Source organism: Geotrypetes seraphini, chromosome 4, assembly GCF_902459505.1.
Source record: "Geotrypetes seraphini chromosome 4, aGeoSer1.1, whole genome shotgun sequence".
Classification (NCBI taxonomy): Eukaryota; Metazoa; Chordata; class Amphibia; order Gymnophiona; family Dermophiidae; genus Geotrypetes; species Geotrypetes seraphini.
The window spans coordinates 2,268,577-2,290,707 of NC_047087.1; the positions used below are offsets into that span (position 1 = coordinate 2,268,577).

General features: G+C 46.2%; 1 protein-coding gene across 2 annotated transcripts in view; it reads left to right on the plus strand.

Moving 5' to 3' along the window:
• The window catches only part of DHODH (dihydroorotate dehydrogenase (quinone)), a 57,523-nt gene extending 46,210 nt beyond the window's left edge, over positions 1–11,313 (plus strand). For both annotated transcript variants that reach the window (XM_033942325.1, XM_033942324.1), the window contains one exon: positions 10,951–11,313. In XM_033942325.1, the coding sequence (XP_033798216.1) occupies positions 10,951–11,005 (55 nt within the window). In that variant the 3' untranslated portion in view covers positions 11,006–11,313. The remainder of the gene's footprint in view (positions 1–10,950) is intronic.
• Positions 11,314–22,131: the final 10,818 nt, after the last annotated feature.

Here is a 22,131-nt window from a genome sequence, read left to right on the forward strand (position 1 = left end):
GAGAAAGCAAATGAGCTAAACAAATATTTCTGTTCTGTGTTCACAGAAGAAAATCCTGGAGAAGGACCGAGATTGTCTGGCAAAGTTACACGAGAAAATGGAGTAGATTCTGTGCCGTTCACGGAGGAGGGTGTTTATGAGCAACTTGAAAAACTGAAGGCGGACAAAGCGATGGGACCAGACGGGATCCATCCCAGGATACTAAGGGAGCTCAGAGAGGTTCTGGCGAGTCCTATTAAAGACTTGTTCAACAAATCTCTGGAGATGGGAGTGATTCCTGGGGATTGGAGGAGAGCGGATGTGGTCCCTATTCATAAAAGTGGTCACAGGGATGAAGCAGGAAACTACAGGCCGGTGAGCCTCACTTCAGTTGTTGGAAAAATAATGGAAGTGTTGCTGAAAGAAAGGATAGTGTACTTCCTTGAATCTAATGGGTTACAGGATCCGAGGCAACATGGCTTTACAAAAGGTAAATCGTGCCAAACGAACCTGATTGAATTTTTTGATTGGGTGACCAGAGAGCTGGATCGAGGACATATGCTAGATGTAATTTACTTGGATTTCAGCAAAGCCTTTGATACAGTTCCTCATAGGAGGCTGTTGAACAAACTTGAAGGGCTGAAGTTAGGACCCAAAGTGGTGAACTGGGTCAGAAACTGGCTGTCGGACAGACGCCAGAGGGTGGTGGTTAATGGAAGTCGCTCGAAGGAAGGAAAGTGACTAGTGGAGTCCCTCAGTGTTCAGTGCTGGTGCCAATCCTGTTCAATATGTTTGTGAGTGACATTGCTGAAGGGTTAGAAGGAAAAGTGTGCCTCTTTGCAGATGATACCAAGATTTGTAACAGAGTAGACACCGAAGAGGGAGTGGAAAATATGAAAAAGGATCTGCAAAAGTTAGAGGAATGGTCTAATGCCTGGCAACTAAAATTCAATGCAAAGAAATGCAGAGTAATGCATTTGGGGATTAATAATAGGAAGGAACCGTATATGCTGGGAGGAGAGAAGCTGATATGCACGGACGGGGAGAGGGACCTTGGGGTTATAGTGTCCGAAGATCTAAAGGCGAAAAAACAGTGTGACAAGGCAGTGGCTGCTGCTAGAAGGATGCTGGGCTGTATAAAGAGAGGCGTAGTCAGTAGAAGGAAGAAGGTGTTGATGCCCCTGTACAGGTCATTGGTAAGGCCCCACTTGGAGTATTGTGTTCAGTTTTGGAGACCGTATCTGGCGAAAGACGTAAGAAGACTTGAGGCGGTCCAGAGGAGGGCGACGAAAATGATAGGAGGCTTGCGCCAGAAGACGTATGAGGAGAGACTGGAAGCCCTGAATATGTATACCCTATAGGAAAGGAGAGACAGGGGAAATATGATTCAGACGTTCAAATACTTGAAGGGTATTAACGTAGAACAAAATCTTTTCCAGAGAAAGGAAAATGGTAAAACCAGAGGACATAATTTGAGGTTGAGGGGTGGTAGATTCAGGGGCAATGTTAGGAAATTCTACTTTACGGAGAGGGTAGTGGATGCCTGGAATGCGCTCCCGAGAGAGGTGGTGGAGAGTAAAACTGTGACTGAGTTCAAAGAAGCGTGGGATGAACACAGAAGATTTAGAATCAGAAAATAATATTAAATATTGAACTAGGCCAGTACTGGGCAGACTTGTACGGTCTGTGTCTGTGTATGGCCGTTTGGTGGAGGATGGGCAGGGGAGGGCTTCAATGGCTGGGAGGGTGTAGATGGGCTGGAGTAAGTCTTAACAGAGATTTTGGCAGTTGGAACCCAAGCACAGTACAGGGTAAAGCTTTGGATTCTTGCCCAGAAATAGCTAAGAAGAAAAAAAAAAAAATTTAAATTGAATCAGGTTGGGCAGACTGGATGGACCATTCGGGTCTTTATCTACCGTCATCTACTATGTTACTATATATAAGACAAAAGCTTACCTTGAAACAGTATGTATGACAAAGAAAGGCAAGCGAGATGTCCAAACCACCAATGAGACAAATATATTTATTATAATGAAGTCCATAAATAAAATATGTCAGGTAAATTCCGAATGTAATGTCTTGATGGAAGTCAAATCTTCCTGATGAAGTACCGACTAGGATCCCAGTTTCGACTATGCTTTCCTCAGGGGACTAGTGAGTACTTAATAAGCCTTGGCACACAAACAATCTGGAAATCATTGCACTGGAAGCTTCTGTCACTGAAGTTTCATCACAGTTTAAATGGATCTTTTCATGTGTGACAGTTTGCTCCTTTTATTATCCAGCTACCAATCTCCTCCAGGGCAGCTTCCTTTTCCTGGTTAGGAAGATTCTCCCTTCATGTTGCTATATGCATATACATTGGCCCTCTATTTTTACTTGTTTTCATTTTGATGTATATGTTCTTTACTTTTAACGCTGCTATTCATACTCTTCAAGTATAGATACAACTTGGTCACTTGATCTCGTCTATTGCACTTTATCATTTTCATTGGTTCCTTATATCTTTATATAATATATCCACCTTTTGTTTTTGAAAGATTTCTGAAGAAAGCATTTAGCACCGAAACACAGACATGTTGAGTTCTGTTGTCTTCCATAGACTCTCTTTTTCTACATGATAAAAGGGATGGAACTCCTCTCGTATGAGGAAAGACTAAAACGGTTAGGGCTCTTCAGCTTGGAAAAGAGACGGCTGAGGGGAGATAGGATGGAAGTCTACAAAATCCTGACTGGATTAGAATAGGTATAAGTGGATTGATTTTTCACTCCGTCAAAAATGACAAAGACTAGGGGACACTCGATGAAGTTACAGGGAAATACTTTTAAAACTAATAGGAGGAAATTTTTTTTCACTCAGAGAATAGTTAAGCTCTGGAACGCGTTGCCAGAGATTGTGGTAAGAGCGGATAGCGTAGCTGGTTTTAACCCTTTCAGGACCATAAGGATCGTAGGCCAATTTTTGTGGTTTTGACAACATTTTTATGGTAAAAAGGGCTTGCAGATGCCAAAAAATTGATTTTTTTGTGAAATATCATTATTTTTTTTAAAAAAATCAAACTTCTGGCTTATGGACAGTGTGGCAAGTGAATATTCCCGTCAATCTGGCAACGACGCTAATGAATGAATGTCGGAACCAGTTTGTTTACATAAAGGCAGTATCATATGGAATCCGTACATATCAAATTTAGAACTGTAGACTATCCCAATCAAAATTTATAGGATTTTAAAGTTATGGGACAAATATGTCCCTTGGTCCTGAAAGGGTTAAGAAAGGTTTGGACAAATTCCTGGAGGAAAAGTCCATAGTCTGTTATTAAGACAAGGGGGAAGCCGCTGCTTGCCCTGGAGTGATAGAATGGGTTTGGGCCAGGTACTAGTGACCTGGATTAATCACCGTAAGAACGGGCTACTGGGCTTGATGGACCTTTGGTCTTACCCAATAAGGCTATTCTTATGTTTTTACCAACTATTCATTCAGATTGTGCTCCAACAGTAATTAACCCAGGTCACAAGTACCTGGCAAGATTTCCCCAAGTCCATCTTAATGACTTACAGACTTCTCTTCTAGGAAATTATCCAAAACTTTTAAAAACCCAATAAGCTAACTGCTTTCACCACATTTTTCTGGCAACAAATTTGAGTATACATGTTGAGTGAAGAAATATTTTCTCTGGTTTGTTTTAATAGGACTAAAGGGCATGCAATGAGGTTACTGTTGTTGGAAAAAGTAAGCAAGCACTTGACATTTACCCGTTGCACTCCGCTCAGTATTGTAAAGATCTCCGTTGAGCCATCCCCAAAGCTGCTTTAGCCTTTCCTCAGATGGAAGTACTCTGTGGCTCCTCAGTAGTACCTTAAGGTTGTGGGTTCAAACCCTGGGCAAGCCACTGCCCCAGGTACATTAGATTGAGACCCACCAGGAGAGAGAGAGGGAAAATGCTTGAAGTATCTGTATGTAAACTACCAAAAGTTGATATACAAGTTCCAGTCCTTATCCTTTGTCTCTCCTTATACTCCTCCTCGGGAACCCTGTTCATTGGTTAAGCCTCTCTTATCTGTACTTCCAGACTCTATCCCTTCTATCTTGCTGCTCTGACTCCTGAATCAGTATGTCAAGCTCTGTCTGGCAGTATTCAAACTAGGCTAAAAGCCCACTTTTTCTAGGCTGCTTTTAACTTTTAACACTCACTCACTTGCAAAGTACCCTCTGTGAGTAATTCTCTAACCCCTATTTGTCCTGTTTGTCTGTTTTAATTAGATTTTAAGCTCTATTGAACAGGAATTGTCTCTTACATGTTTAATATACAGCACTGTGTACGTCTGATTTCAAGAAAACCTGGGATCTCTTGGAGAGAGGAAGAGATAGTGGTTGCTGTGGATGGGCAGACTGGATGGGCCATTTGGCCTTTATCTGCCATCATGTTTCTATAAGTAGTAGTACTCACAATGTCAGAAACATGGCTATGTTGGTAGCCCATCTGAGATTAGTCTCCATTAAATAAATTTGCAGAGCTGCAACGAGGACCTCAGTTCACATTCTCAGTTCGCATTACTATCTAGAACAAGACTCCTGATGTAACAGCAGATTTTGTTGAACAGTCCTTCATAATCTATTTGGGGGGGAGTAGAATCTAACTGCAGCTCCCCATAAGCCCATTTGGCAAAAAAAAGTTGTTAGGTCTTATCTTTTGCAAGCCTCTTTCCCTTTTTTTTTTGTTTGGGATGACCTGGGAACCAAGGATTCCCATCAGTCAGAACAGATGCATCCTGCTTGTCATTGTTATTGAAGAAAGCAAAATTATTCACCTGAAGCAGGTGTTCTCTGAGGACAGCAGGATGTTATTCTGAATGCCTCTCCCACCTCCCCTTGGAATTATATTCAACGAGGTATAATATTAGGCTGATCAGGCAGCGGCAGGTGGGAAGGCACAATCATGCTTAGTGCATCGTTTTCAAAGGCTTCTAGGAAAGTTACTGGACAGCACCAGGTTTCAATGGAAACAATTTTTTATTGATGACAGCACAGAAAACAGCGAAATAACAACAGTCAACATAATACAAAACTCGTCATCCAATGTTATCTCCCCCCAACCCCCTCCCCAGTAAAGGTAACAAACCAAAGCAAACCAATGTTCCAACTATAATCAGAAAATACCTCCAAAAACAAAAAAACAACACCCCTAAAACAAATTAGAAAACGAGATACAGAACAGGTATCCGGACACCTGGGTAGCAGCATGGAGAACCAATACAACAAGTGCGTCTGAACCCTCACCCCACCCACTCAACCAGAAGTAAAGAAATGAAAGATAGATTCCAAGACCCTGGATTCATATGGGTCCTTGAAAAGCCAACGGGCAGGCTCGAGAACACCCAGCCTCATAGTGTGGTGAGCCAGGTAGTTCAAAGATTCCAAATAAAAGATAGAAAAACATTCCCCCCAAGAACGAAAAACAATAAATTAAGGAAGCCCCAAAAGGAACCAGAAGAAAAAAGAAAAGGAGAAAAGGGAAAGGAATCTGCATCTCTCGTGCACCCCCTATGAATCGCTCTAACTAACCCCCAATGTAACAGATCAAAGGACATTAAGGATATCACATTGAGCCCGGGGACTCAAAGATTGAATGTAGGGGAGCCAGATGGACAGAAATAACTTTGTCCGCCTAGGGGTAGTACATGCCCATCTATGTCCCAATAATAAAAGTGAATGAAGACGATTGCGCCATGCTCAAAAGGAAGGGAATCTCCAACCCACACGGAAAGTACTTCTTTTTTCCCCAACACTCCCACTTTCCTCATAAACAGTCGCTGCCCACTTTGAGGAAGACAAAAAGCCTAGTATTTATCTAATATTAGCCCTGCAGCTGATAAGGGGATACGCTGGTTCAAAATAGTGGCAACATATTCAGTAATTCAGAAGATCTTCATTTGGGGGCATGTCCAGAAAGCACGAATAAAAGTGAGTCCCCAAATTGCATTTCTGGCAACTAGAAGAATTACTATAACCCGATTTATACAATCGTTCTCTAGTAAAATACGCCTTCACTGCACCGGAGGAGCATCGCGATCGGCGGTTTGCCCCGCCCCCAGCAGCCGTTTCGGCACCTGGCCTACCTTCCAGCCCTCTTAAGGGCTCAGCAGACCGGGCCTTTTCCTGCCCCAGCACAGTGAAGGGGAAGGGAGATCGAGTCGTCTCCCTTCACTGCACCGGAGGAGCATCGTGATCGGCAGTTTGCCCCGCCCCCAGCAGCCGTTTCGGCACCTGGCCTACCTTCCAGCCCTCTTAAGGGCTCAGCAGACCGGGCCTTTTCCTGCCCCAGCACAGTGAAGGGGAAGGGAGATCGAGTCGTCCCCCTTCACTGCTCAAGACTTACACCTCGTATAACATAGACCTTTATTCCGTCTTATAGATCTGTTCATAGTCTCTCTAATATACCTGCACATTGTCTCACTTAGTACAGATCCGCTCATAGTCCTCTTCATCTTACCTGCTGCTAATCTCATCTTGAACATCGGTTCATAGACCTATTTTCAGATCCTTTCCTCTCATCTGCCCTTTTGTCTTTCGTATTTGCCCACCTCCCCTTAACTGACTATCTCCCCTCCTCCCTAGCCTCTCCAGACTAGCCCCCTCCCCCAGCCCAGCCTCCCTCTTTCGCCACCCTAACTGCCACCCCAACATGTCTATCCCCACTCACAAGCTCATTGCCCTCCTCCTCCTCTACTTGCTTAGCACAAGAGGCTGGATTACAAAAGCTTTAGCCTTCGAATCTATACCAACCTACATTGCATGGACTAGAATCCCAGGACCTGATAAATTCCTCCGCCCCCACCGGCTCATTCATGACGTCACAGAAACAGGTCCTTTCCCCATCCCTGTGATCAACACTACCCGTCACCCACCAAGACCAGCACACAAAAGAAAACGATCCCTAAAAAATTTACAATGTATGGAACCTTCGCCCCTCCCAGAACAATCCACTCTTCCCGGTGCCTACCTGAACATTCGCTCAGTTAGAAATAAGGCCCAACTCTTCAAAGATTGGCTGGAAGAAACCCATCTAGAAATTGTACTTCTAACTGAAACATGGCTCATTTCTGACCAGGATGTAATCATAGCGGATATTCTCCCACCACATTACAAAATCATCCCCCTCTCAAGAAACTCTAAAAGGGGAGGTGGTCTGGCCATCATTCTCCGTGACTACTTTCACTTCCAAATCCTAGATTCCAAATCAACTAATAACCTGGAAATCCTTACCTGCAAAATCTCCAAAACTGACTACATTGATAACCTTATCATCACACTATTCTACATACCCCCTAATAAATGGAATCTAGCAAAAGAAGACTACTACGAATTCCTTCTCACGAACTCGGCAGCCAGCACCCACAACCTCTTAGCAGGAGACATCAATCTACACCTTGAGCAAGAAGAGAACCCCAATGTTGCAGACCTATTCTCCTTCCTCACATCGCTAGGCTTCACCAAGCCCCCCCAAACCACAACACACATTAAAGGTCACTAACTTGACCTGATCACTTTCCTTTCCAACACCCCCACTACTCCTAACATAAGTCTCACTGAACAAAATTGGTCTAACACCCCTTGGTCCGACCATCTCCTGTGTCAGTTCGAACTAGCCTGGCTCAAAAAACAACCAGACAGGAAACCCACGCCCAACCATACAAAGACAATGATCTGGACAAGAGAAAAAATTAATCCAGCAGATTTCTGGTCACATTACACCCTCATTTCTAACTCCGACCCTGACCCCAACTTCTACTTAGACTGGAAAAACTTCAGCGACCAAGTCCTAAACACCATCGCACCCCTAAGACTTCGCAAGAAAACCCCTCGGCCCTCAAACAACTGGTTTGACGCAGATCTCTTAGCCATAAAACGCGTAGTACGGAAACTTGAAAGAACATGGCGTAAATCAGGGACTGACAACGATAGATTCAACTGGCGACTGAAAGTCAACGAATACAAAAGATTGATCAACGAAAAACGCAGTAAACATTACTCCCAACTAATCAATTCCCCTTCTCTAAATAGTAAAGCACTCTTTAGAATAGTCAACTCCCTCCTAGACACAGATTCACACAAACGCTCCAGCTCCAACCTCCCGCCCCCCGCTACAATCCTAGCAGACCATTTTGCCAACAAAATTCACACCTTAAAATCGTCTCTTATAGCTCCCAGCCCTGAGCCAATATTCAACCTTCCTGCAGCAGACACAATAGGTTCAATTACAGACATGACCTGGAGCTCCTTCGAAAGCCCAGACTGGAACCTCTTTCTCAATCTATATTCAAAATACGCTAACTCCAACTGCCTATTAGACAATTGCCCACCCACCATCATGAAATCCGCTCCCCCCTCATTCAAAGCCGACCTCTTCAATTGGATCTCACTATGCCTGTCCACAGGTCACTTCCCGACTGAACTTGGCCACATTCTTGTATCCCCCCGCCTTAAAAACAACAAGGAACCTATCTCCTCCACCGCCAACTACAGACCCATCGCCAACATCCCACTCTTCCAAAAACTCATGGAAGGCCTTATTAACCATGACCTCATGAACTACCTAGAAAAGTTCCACATCCTTCACGACTCCCAATCCGGCTTCCGCACAAACCACAGCACAGAAACTATCTTAGCTGCTCTGACCAATTACCTCCTCCACCTGTTCTCACTGGGCAAAAGCGCCCTAGTACTCCAATTCGACCTAAGCAGAGCCTTCAATCTGGTCGACCACAATATCCTGCTAAACTGCCTTGACTCCATCGGCATTACCGGCCAAGTACTAAACTGGTTCTCAAGCTTCCTAACTAACCTTACTTACCAGGTCCACAGCAACGGAACCTTCTCCCATCACTGGCGCAACCCCTGCGGAGTCCCACAAGGCTCCCCTCTATCCCCCTCCATTTTCAACATTTAATTGGCCCCCCCTGGCACGGACACTTGCTGACTTAAACCTAAAATCATTCATATACGCAGATGACATTACCATTATCATTCCCCTAACTTCACTCACACAACAGACGGAACAACTAACCTCCTCCGTCCTCACCAAGTTAGAACTATGGACCTCACAATTCAAATTAAAATTGAACACCGAAAAAACCAAAATTTTCCTGGCAAGTCCTAACCATAAACTTACAAACACTTCCCTGAAATTGAACGGCCTAGACTATCCTATCAACCCCACCATAAAAATCCTTGGAGTCCTCCTAGACAGATGCTTGACCTTCGAAGATCATACCAGTGCCCAGGTCAAAAAATGTTTCTGCTCCCTCTGGAAACTTTGCACCATTAAACGCCACTTCGACCACCTCTCCTTCCGTCTTCTGGTCCAATCACTAATCTTAAGTATACTGGACTATTGAAACATCATATACCTGGGATCCTATAAAAACACCATCAAACGTTTAAGAATAGTTCAAAATGCTGCCGTCCGCCTCATCTTCGGCCTCAAAAAATATGACCACGTTAGCCCCTATTACACTAAACTCCACTGGCTGCCGGTGGAGGCAAGGATCATCTTCAAATTCGCTTGCCTCTGCTTCAAAACCCTAGCAGGCTCTTCTCCAATCTACCTATCCGAGCACCTTGAAATTGCAGGCCCCTCTCGTACACGAAACACCTACCTGTTTTCCTTTCCTTCCCTGAAAGGCTGCCTCTACAAGAAATTCCTCGACAGATCCCTAGCATTCCAAGCAGGCAAATGGAACAAATGCCTCACTGCACTCATCTCCAATTCCCCCCCTACCAAATGTTCAGGAAGTCAATCAAAACCTACCTGTTTGATAAATTCCTCTAACATCTCCCCCCCCTCTTCCTTGCCTCCTCCTCGGACCTTGACTTACCTCAGACTCTTGACTCCTCCAATCTTGTCAGCCACCAAATGGTTAAACAAAATGGATCACCCTATCCAACTAATCACCCCTTCTTCGTTACCTCCCATACTAAATGCTTCTGCTCTGCCTTATCGAACACCGCAGTATGTACCACCGCCGTATGTAATACTACTGTATGAACTCCGCTATATATATATATATGTAACTTACAGCAAATGTAACTTCTCTGCAATTTGTTACCTAGCTGAAAAATAACTTCACCGTAAATGTAGCGTCACTGAAAATGTAAATGTTGCTATACCAAAAAAAAATAAATATTGTAACTTCACTGTAAATGTACAGTCTCTTCATCTGTTAACCGCATAGAACTTCCATGGTAATGCGGTATACAAAAATAAAGTTATTATTATTATTATGCAAAACTCGAAATTGACATTCAGCACCAGGTTTCATCGGATATCATCACCCATCAGTTAGGATAAGCATCTTCACCTATAGCAGGGGTAGGTAATTCTGGTCCTCGAGAGCCGTAGCCAGGTCAGGTTTTCAGGATATCCACAATAAATATGCATGAGATAGATTTGCATCTCAAGGAGGCAGTGCATGCAAATCCATCACATACATATTCATTGTGGATATCCTGAAAACCTGACCTGGCTCCAGCTCTCGAGGACTGGAATTGCCTACCCCTGCTATAGGTGAATAACTTTGCTTAACATATGAAAGAAACCTATATTTTTTTGTCTGCATTAAAATGTGTTTAACTTGCTCTCAGCTGTGAAAGACTCCATCCCATTTTATCTCTGTAAAGCATCCCAGAGAATCTGCAGGAGCAGAGTCTGACTAGGGTAGACGGTTGTGAATGAGTTTGACTATATTGGTACCTATACTGAGCTGCATAAATGCCCCTTTTGCTTCTAGGTTCTCTGTGGGAAACGGGGTCCCACACGTTCCCTTGCAACCTGCTGCAGTTTTCTCACAGCTGTTGAGGAGCGATTATCCGGGGTTGGGAGGAGTAGAATAATGAATGAGGGCTTACACTGGTATATACGCTAGTGGCTAATATAGTATTAATCTGCATTCATTTTTTTCCCCTTTGTTTAGAGAGCAAGGCTTTACCAGTGTTTGTGATGCAGTTGGAGCAGATCACAGAAAATGAAGGTTGTGCACTAGGACTTTGGCATCCTCTTGCCTGACCTGCTTTTACGCGGAGCTTCCTCTATCTGAACCCTGCAAGTCAAAAGAAAACTACCTGGGTTCCTGTTCAGTCCAATGTGTCTTCTGTGACAGAAACATCTCAAGATTCTGACTAAAGAAATCAACTATGAACACCTAGATCCCAAAACACTCTGGAATCATGGAACACTCAGGAAAATGTATTAGACATCAGGGAAGTTTGCTGGTAACAAATGAATCTTGTTCTTATCCAGGCCCCTCATAACATATATTAAAACGTATATGGTGCCAGTGGTGTGTCTAGTGTTGTACAATCAAGAATTCATATGTATAAAACATGAACTAGTCATAAAATGATTGTATTATACTCTGGAATTCATTGCCAGAGAATGTGTTGAAATCAGTTAGTGGGGTTTAAAAAAGGTTTGGATAATTTCCTAAAAGAGAAGTCCATAGGCCACAGGGCTCCCCACTCTCCCCCCATCCTATTTAATCTCTTCATGAGCTCTCTCGGTAACATCAAGTTTGAAGGCAAGAGCATATTATCCTATGCAGATGACATCTTTCTCCTTATTCCCATAACCAACAATCACTCAGACATCACCAACAAAGTCTCACATAATATTGAAAGAATCCAAATCTAGGCGACTACCAACAGACTAAAATTAAACACAACTAAAGCCAAAGTTCTATACTTCCACACACCCCAACAGACGGCATCAATAAGCATTGCTCTTCGATCGGGCGAGACCCTCGCTGTAGAAGAATCCTCCAAAATCCTAGGTTGCATCCTGGATTCCACACTTACCATGGAACCACAAATCTCCAGTCTCCAAAAGAAATACCTCTATATCTAGAGACAACTAAGACTAATCAGACCATACTTTCACCAACACCACTTTGCCATAGTTGTACAGCTGATGATACTTCCACAACTTGACTACTGCAACTCCATCTACATGGGAATCAACACTACTCTGATTCACAAAATGCAACTCATCCAAAACACTGCTGTCAGACTAATCTTCAACCTGAGAAAATATGACTCGATTACAGCCTTCATCAGGCAACTGCACTGGCTACCCATCCCATCATGAATAACCTTCAAAACTTCATGCATCATTTACTGTATACTTTACGGAAACTCCGCAGCTCCTCTCATCCAGCTCTTCTCCAAGACATGGTCTACTTCCCGCAGAACCCTCAACAGAATACTTCTAAATCTCCCTTCTACAAAAAATCTACAATACAAGCGTGTTTTCCACTCCATGTTCACCTTTCTAGGCGTATAAACTTGGAATGACTTTACTGAAAGACCAGGACGGAACCTAACCACATCAAATTCCAGAAGAAACTGAAAACTCATCTATTTGACATTCTCCTCCTGTATCTTCCTGCCCTCAATTGTCCTCCCTACCCTCGTCTAACCCCTTCCTCTGTAATGTCGCCAAGAGCTTGTATAGGTATGTGTGACGCACAAATGGAAGAAATAAATAAAATAAATCCACTGACCCAGTATAGCAATTCTTATTAATGAATGACACAATGACAAAATTCATCACTGTTCCTGTCCCCACGGATAACCCTAGGAAACCATCACCATGTCATTCTTTAAGGAGAGAGGGAAGAATCAGAGTATGAATGGGCACAAACACTGACACTCAAGCTTGCATTGAAGAATGCTGGTGTAGAAGGACAGAGGTTGAGAAAGACACTAAAGAATGACATGGGATGGTTTCCCGCGGGAACAGGAATGGTGATGAATTTTGTCACCGTGTCATTCTCTAATTCTTATGTCGTTCTTTATAACCTAAAACTGCCAAACCCCAAGAGAACATCCCTCCTCCTCCCATGTGATAACCCTATCTTCCAGCAGTGTTTATCAATCTATCCCTTCTTTTGACACCTTCCCCTCTTTCCAAGTACACACAAAAACAAAACAACTCAGATTATGAGTCCACTAGGGACACTCAATGGGCAACAATGATTTCCAAATTCCCTACTGAGAGCATCCAGCCTTAGCTCTTCAGAAAGTGCTCATAGATGAACTCCTCTCCCTTCTAAGAGTCCATGTGATTGAATCCTTGCCACCAGGGGAACAAGGGAAGGAATTCTATTCCAGGTACTTCCTTGTGCCAAAGAAGATGGGGGATTCTGTCCCATCCTTGACCTAAGAGGTCTGAACAAATATCTGGCCAGAGATAAATTCAGAAAAACTTAACTGGACACTCTTCTCCCCATGACTGTAGGGGTAAACGGGGCTCACTGAGGAAAGTGGTGTGCTGCAGGGTTTGGTCCTTGGGCCCTGTTCTTTTTAAATATTTGTGTAAGTGATATTGCTAAAGGACTGTCTATAAAAGTTGTGAATGATACCAAAATCTGCAATAGTGTACTCACCCATGATGGTGTGGATAACATGAGGAGGACCTGGCAAAGCTTGAAGAATGGTCCAGAATTTAGGGTAATGCATTGAAGCTGCAAAAACCCAAGAGAAGGATACAGTTTAGTGGGTGAAGAACTTTTATGTACAAAAGAGGAGCGAGACTTGGGTGTGATAGTATATGATGATCTTAAAGTAGTCAAACAGATAGAAAAGACGATGGAGAAAGCTAGACATATGCATAGGGAGAGGAAAGCAAAGTTGCTTACCTGTAACAGGTGTTCTCCATAGACAGCAGGGGAATGCAGCCACACTAGTTGGTGAAGTCCTCTGACTGAGCCTGTGTGTCGGTGCTCTCTCCTAGCTATAGTAAGCTTTTAGCTTACTGAGCATGTGCAGGATGCCCTACACCTAGAGCCCCTCCCTTCATCCTGTCAGTTTTGTCTCTAGCAATATAACGAGATGGGATGGGATAGCTCCTGTTGTCTATGGAGAACACCCGTTACAGGTAATCAACTTTGCTTTCTCTGGAGACAAGCAGGGGATATGCAGGCACACTTGTTGGTGAGTCCCAAGCTAAAAAAAGCAGGCGGGCGGTGGATATAAATTACAACGCCAATAAATTATGTAAGACTGATTGTCCAAAATGAACATCTTGTGCTAAGCTTTGGTCTAAACCAAGGGTTTCCAACCTTATGGTTTCCCTAGGCCGCATTGGAAGAAAAAAAATTGGGGGACTGCGCAAACACTAACTGATGAGCAAAAAAAGGTCAAGCAGGTCCCAAATTTGCAATCTAATAAAGAAGATGTACGTATCTAATAATAAACCTTCATTAAAGGGACACTAAAGAGGAATGAGGGAGAATTTACCCTGACTGAGCGATCCTCCATGTGCGCTGCTGACAACGTAAGTCTGGTTCTCCCATTCACTTCTTTTACAACTATGGTGAGCCCTCTTCAAAGCGGGGATGCTGAAGTTGCTGTCGGCGATGCACGTGGCGAATCGCTCAGACAGGGTAAGTATTACTGATTTTTTTGGGTTCCTCTCCAGTGCCCCTTTAAAAATTTTTTTGATATTTTTTGCTTTTTTTTAAATAATGTTTCCTTTAATTTGGCAATTTCATGTTATTAAAAATTACCTTTCCTTCTCAGTCTGCAGCCATCCAAAATGTAGAAAATCAGCCACTCATCTTCCTGTCTCTTTCAGTCTGTACATCTTAGCTCCAATGCCAGAAAATTTACTTGCTGCTTTTGGCTTTCCTTGAACTGGGAAGTTTTAAACTACACTGCTGTGTTAAGTGGATCCTCACTTGTCGCATATTAATTGCACATAGCAGGGGGTTCCAAAAATCAGATTCAGTCACTTCCATGGCCCTCCATAGCTCACTAATAATTTATTAAGATTTGAAGAGGGTGTGAGGGCTGCGTTTGGAGAGCCTGGTGAACCTAATCTAATCTAATCTAATCTAAACCTTAGGTTTGTATACCGCATCATCTCTCCCAATAAAGTGCAAAAAAGTAATTTATTCTTTAAAAAATCTACAGCTGATTTGCAGGTGAGGAGTAGATTTTTTTTCCAATTACATATAAAAATTCTGAGGGTCAACACGATGATGGCTTTAGTGTTACTGAATATCTCATAGGCTGCTGTTATTTAGAAATTTGTTAAAAAAAATCTACCCCTCACCTGCAGAACTGCCCCATCACAAATCACAATCAGTTGCAGGAGATATTTTAAATCATAAATTACTTTTTTTGTACTTTATTGGGTGTTAGGTTCATCAAGGCTGTCCAAACTCAGCTCTCACATCCTCTTCAAATCTTAATAAATTACCCCGGCCTAAGTAATAGAATAGTGGGATTTTTGACACTGAGTTTGATAAACCAGTGTATCACTATCTGGTTCAATGGAAGCAGCTGCAATTTTCAGTGAGTGCTCAAGGTGCTCATCAGATATCTTGGTTCTAATTTTACTTTTACTGTGCTGCATTCTTGAAAATAGTTGCTGCTAAAAAAGCGATGACATGAATAAGACGTGATTGTGAAGCGGGGGATATTTCTCTCTGGGAAGGTAGGACCTATAAAAGTCCGTTAAAGACATGTGATCAAATTTTTCTTTCAGTAAAATGTCAGATTGCAGCTCTATGCATTCCACCTGAAAATTGGCAGGGATCCTGAGCTCTGCTTGTTTACATAAAACATAGCCACTTGATTGTCTGAATGAGAATGTTTCTTTTGGAAATCCACAGACGGAAGGCCTGAAGAGTATAATAAACTGCTCGGAGTTCTAAGTGATTGATATGCAGGGTCTTTTCATTTGCTGACCATTCACCCTGAGATTTGAGTAGTGGAGGTGGAAGTTGGAACGGACATCCTTTTTGCAGGAAGGTGTAATGAATCCACCACAGGAGAGAACCATTGAACTTTGAAGGCAGAGGAATCCGCTGTGAAAGTGGATGGAGGCATTGATTCCAGTGTAGCTTCAGGTGCCACTGTAGTGGACGCATGTGGAGTCTGGCATGTGGCACCAGCGAAAGCAAAGCTACCATGTAGCCTAAAAGGCGTAGTATAGTTTGAACTGGTAGGGAAGAAGTTTGTCTTACTTGGTATGCTAAGCATGATTATGGCCTGTCTTTCCTGAGGAAGATAGGGCCTTGCAGATATTTTGTTTAAAAGTGCTCCAATGAACGTGAGGGAACAAACTAGAGTTAGCTTGGACTTCTCGAAGTTGATAATGAAACCCAGTTTGCAAGGTGTGCACTGTGGTTTGAATGGTGATTAGCAGACTTTCTTTGGAATGAGCTACCAATAGCTACCGTATTTTCGCGGATATAACGCGCGCGTTATACGTGATTTTACGTACCGCGCATACCCCTCGCGCGTTATATGCCTGAGCGCGGTATACAAAAGTTTTTAAACATAGTTCCCACCCCGCCCGACGCCCGATTCACCCCCCCAGCAGGACCGCTCGCACCCCCACCCCGAACGACCGCTCGCACGCGCTCCCACCCGCACCCGCATCCACGATCGGAGCAAGAGGGAGCCCAAGCCCTCTTGCCCGGCCGACTCCCCGACGTCCGATACATCCCCCCCCGGCAGGACCACTCGCACCCTCACCCCGAAGGACCGCCGACTCCCCAACAATATCGGGCCAGGAGGGAGCCCAAACCCTCCTGGCCACGGCGACCCCCTAACCCCACCCCGCACTACATTACGGGCAGGAGGGATCCCAGGCCCTCCTGCCCTCGACGCAAACCCCCTCCCCCCAACGACCGCCCCCCCCAAGAACCTCCGCCCGTCCCTCAGCCGACCCGCGACCCCCCTGGCCGACCCCCACGACACCCCCACCCGCCTTCCCCATACTTTGTGTAGTTGGGCCAGAAGGGAGCCCAAACCCTCCTGGCCACGGCGACCCCCTAACCCCACCCCGCACTACATTACGGGCAGGAGGGATCCCAGGCCCTCCTGCCCTCGACGCAAACCCCCTCCCCCCAACGCCCGCCCCCCCCAAGAACCTCCGCCCGTCCCTCAGCCGACCCGCGACCCCCCTGGCCGACCCCCACGACACCCCCACCCGCCTTCCCCATACTTTGTGTAGTTGGGCCAGAAGGGAGCCCAAACCCTCCTGGCCACGGCGACCCCCTAACCCCACCCCGCACTACATTACGGGCAGGAGGGATCCCAGGCCCTCCTGCCCTCGACGCAAACCCCCCTCCCTCCAACGACCGTCCCCCCCCAAGAACCTCCGACCGACCCGCGACCCCCCTGGCCGACCCCCCACCCCCCTTCCCCGTACCTTTGGAAGTTGGCCGGACAGACGGGAGCCAAACCCGCCTGTCCGGCAGGCAGCCAACGAAGGAATGAGGCCGGATTGGCCCATCCGTCCTAAAGCTCCGCCTACTGGTGGGGCCTAAGGCGCGTGGGCCAATCAGAATAGGCCCTGGAGCCTTAGGTCCCACCTGGGGGCGCGGCCTGAGGCACATGGGCCAAACCCGACCATGTGTCTCAGGCCGCGCCCCCAGGTGGGACCTAAGGCTCCAGGGCCTATTCTGATTGGCCCACGCGCCTTAGGCCCCACCAGTAGGCGGAGCTTTAGGACGGATGGGCCAATCCGGCCTCATTCCTTCGTTGGCTGCCTGCCGGACAGGCGGGTTTGGCTCCCGTCTGTCCGGCCAACTTCCAAAGGTACGGGGAAGGGGGGTGGGGGGGTCGGCCAGGGGGGTCGCGGGTCGGTCGGAGGTTCTTGGGGGGGGGGCGGTCGTTGGAGGGAGGGGGGTTTGCGTCGAGGGCAGGAGGGCCTGGGATCCCTCCTGCCCGTAATGTAGTGCGGGGTGGGGTTAGGGGGTCGCCGTGGCCAGGAGGGTTTGGGCTCCCTTCTGGCCCAACTACACAAAGTACGGGGAAGGCGGGTGGGGGTGTCGTGGGGGTCGGCCAGGGGGGTCGCGGGTCGGCTGAGGGACGGGCGGAGGTTCTTGGGGGGGGCGGTCGTTGGGGGGAGGGGGTTTGCGTCGAGGGCAGGAGGGCCTGGGATCCCTCCTGCCCGTAATGTAGTGCGGGGTGGGGTTAGGGGGTCGCCGTGGCCAGGAGGATTTGGGCTCCCTCCTGGCCCAATATTGTCGGGGAGTCGGCGGTCCTTCGGGGTGGGGGTGCGAGTGGTCCTGCCGAGGGGGGAGAAGAATCGGACGTCGAGGGGGGGCATCAGGCTTTCAGGATGGGGACAGGACTTCAAGGGGGGACAGGCAGATCTTCAAGGGGGACAGGCAGACCTTCAAGGGGGGACAGGCAGACCTTCAAGGGGGGACAGGCAGACCTTCAAGGGGGGACAGGACTTCAAGGGGGACAGGCACGGAGAGGCGGGGCGGTGCACCGAAAGTCAGGGCGGGTGAACGGTGAGTCGGGGCAACCAGAGGAGAGTCGGGGCAGTGCACCGAAAGTCAGGGTGAGTCGGGGCAACCAGAGGAGAGTCGGGGCAGTGCACCGAAAGTCAGGGTGAGTCGGGGCAACCAGATGAGAGTCGGGGAGGGCGAAAGGAGAGTCGGGGTGGCCAGAGGAGAGTCGGGCAGCATGCGCGTTATATGCCTGAGCGCGGTATAGAAAAGTTTTTGTACATATCATCGTGATTTCTGCGCGCTATACCCCTGTGCGCGTTTTACAATGGTGCGCGTTATATCCGCGAAAATACGGTAATCGTCTAGGTAAGGGGACACTATATGGTGCTGTTTGCACTGTGTAAAAACCCATGGTACTGATGATAGGCCAAAGGGCAGGACTTTGTATTGGAAATGCATGTTGAGAAACTTGAAGCGTAGAAAGTGCCAGTGGGACGAATGAATGGAAATATGAGTGTATGCATCCTTTAGGTCGAGGGCGGCTAACCAATCGTGTTGTTTCAGTAAGGGAAGAATTGCTGGGAGATCATTCTGAACTTTAGAGACAGGCATTGAGAGGTATGAGATCGAGGATCGAGCGGAGACCTTGCGCCTTCTTGGGAATTAGGAAATATTTTTGAATAAAACCCCTGATTTATTTGAAGGAGTGGTACCTTTTCTATAGCATTGTTCTGGAGAAGAAATAACTCTGCTGCAAGTTGAAGAATTCTAAAGTTGCAGCCAAATCTTTCAGCATGTTGCTGGGAGAGGACCATAAAGCTGAAATTGAGATCCTGGGAGCCTTTCCAGAAACACCCACTTTTAACTGGTGTCTCAGTGCCTCTCTGTGTGGGACGTGTCGCTCAAATTGCCGCCAGTGGAGAGGGAGTATCACCTCTCTGGATAGGCTTCTTTGTGTCCTGCCGCAACTGCTGGCATCGGTGGCACTGAGCTTCCCTCCCCCGGTGGTCCTGAGACAGGGCCCTGGGGGAAAGGAGCAAGCAACAAACTTTGCTGCCTCGACAACTTCTTCACAGTGGAGATACAGAAAAATCTTCTTTAAGTTGTGAGACTGGCTTGTACTTTTTCTCAAAACAAGCTGTCTCCCAAGCAGAGAGCATCTGCCAACCTGCCATGGAGGTCATCTCTGAGGTCCGATGTTTGCCATGCTGTGCATCGAGTAGCTGTAGCCACTGCCGCAATTCTAGTCATCATATAGACATCATAATTGGTTTTAATTAAGTGGTAAGTAGTCTCCTAAAGTGCTACATGAAACAGAGAAACATGATGGCAGATAAAGGTCAAATGGCCCATTCGCAGTACCCATTATCTCTTCCTCTCTAAGAGACCCCACGTGCCTGCCCCAGGATTTCTTAAATTCAGACATAGTCTGTCTTCCAGGATACAGGAGCATATAACATTTTTAGTCTTGTTAACCCTCCCTTTTTAAATAATTCCTAGCATCCTTGCTTTTTTGACCACTGCTGCACATTGGGCGGAAGGTTTCATTGTACTGTCTACAACGAAACCTAGATTCTTTTCTTGGGCGCTAACCCAAAAGGTGGACCCCCAGCATCTGGTAATTCTTCCTAATGCACATCACTTTACATTTGTCAAGTAAAGCAGTAGTATCCTACATAAACCTTTGTAAAAGACTGAAAAAAATTAAAAAGTGACTGAATAGACTCACAACCCTGAGGAGATTCTGGAGCTAAAATAGGCAGAGATGCAACCTGTTTAGTCTTAGCATTGGTTTTCTTCCGATTTTAATGTGGTTTTCAAAGTTACAGCCAAATCTTTCAGCATGGAGCTGGGAGAGGACCGTAATGCTAAAACTGAGCCCCCGGCAGCCTTCCCAGAAACATCCACTGTTAACAGCAGCAGGGATGTGCTGCTAAAGTTGCCACTGGTGGAAAGGGAGTATCACCCCTCTGGATAGGCTTCTTTTTGTGTCCTGCCGCAACTGCCGTTTTTTTTCTTCTCTGCTGACATCAGCAGCACTGAGCTTCCCTCTCCCGGTAATACTGAGACAGGGTCCTAGGGGGAGGGAGCAAGTGGCAAAGTTGATGGCCTCGAAACCTTCATCACAGTTCTGGCACGAAGAGGGAGAGAACCGCTGTCCATGGCGTCAGCCACGAAGGAAAAAAGATGTTTGCACTGTCTTAAAGCCCGCAATATTTAGGTGGTTTTTAAGATCATATCTATTGTACGTCGATGTCTTTTTTTTTTTTTCCTGAGGCTTTCTTCACTTTCTCTTTTCTTTTTTTAAATTAAATTAAATTAATGGAAAGAACTAATGCCCTAATGACTAGAAAGCCTTTTGGCTTTCTTTTTTTCTTTCTGAGATAGAGGGGAGAGCTGCGACTGTACAGGAGCAGTTGAAGAAAAAACTGACAGGGGGGGAGGGTGGGGCATCCTGCACATGATTACCGGTAGTAAGCTAAAAGCTTGCTCTAGCTAGGGGAGAGCACCAATACACAGGCTCAGTCAGAGGACTTCACCAACAAGTGTGCCTGCATATCCCCTGCTTGTCTCTGGCTGGGCTGGGGGTCAGGCGGCCTACTTTGTGTAAAGCTGGGTGATTTCCAAGTGGAAACGATCCGCAAGATTCAACAGGCCTTCGAGGACGAAGCAATGGGCACCACACAGATAAAAGGGAGGGGCCAACGGAGCAAGTTTATCTCTAAGTAGGCAAGCAGGAAAGGGAGAGGCGCTGCAGAGAGAGATAGAGGGAGAGAAGCCAAAGGAAAGAAAAGGGAAGAAAAGCGGAGAGAGATGTAGAATCAGTAGGAGGGGAATCGGCGAGAGTTAACAACGCCCACCTCCCGACATCGACCACCGAAGCTCCCCCTTAAAAGGGGAGGGGACAAGGGCGCTCAGCCTTTTGACGCGCGTTGAAGGCGAACGTTAAAGGCGCTCACCTTAGCGAGAGCGCCTTTGCGAAGGGCCTTGAAGAAGGGATGAGCCACTGCTATGGTGAGCAAGAAGGAAACCACAGCAGGCGCAGAGGATAAAGCAGATACAACGGGTACAGAGGATACACAACCAGGCATATGCAGAGGACACAGCAGGTACAGAGAACACACAACCACATACTGCTAAAGGAGAGCAGAAGGATGACACAGCAGACATCCACAGCAGACCGGCAAGCAGGCAGCAATGGAAGCAGCAGACAGAAGCAAGATGTTGAGCTGCCCAGTTTTCTGCACCATCTGCCATATGTATGACTACCTAACCCCTAACCCTTTCACCTTCCCCCCTTTCAAGGGCACACATCGCAAGAAAATGTTCGACAACCTTCTGGCAACTCAAGCAGCAAAACTCAACCAATCCGTCACCAACCTGCTGACAACATCGGACGACTTCAAAACGTTCCGCAAAGAAATCAAAACCCTGCTCTTCAAAAAATTCATCCAAAAATCCTAACCCCCTTACCTACCACCAGCTCACTTCACCAACCTCTCACCTTCATCCAGAAAATTCCAGTTACCCAAAAAAAAAAATAATAAAAATTGCATCCTCACTGGAAAATGTCCAGTAATCTCCTCTGAAATGTTTACATCTCTGGAAATGTCCAGTCAATTCTTTTGTAATCCGCCTTGAACTGCAAGGTATAGGCGGAATAGAAATCCGTAATGTAATGTAATGTACCTCCCCTCTGGGATTCGGTCTTACATATGCACTCAATGCAGAGAACTGGAGAGCCTGAAGACACAAGTCAGACTCCTGGAGGGTAGAATACTGGAACTGGAGGCACTTCAAGCAGCGGTGGAGGGAGACAGAGATGCAGAGAACATCAAGACAGAGGAAGCAGAGAACAAGACAGAGAATACCATTGAGGAAGAAGTCCGAGAGCTGGAA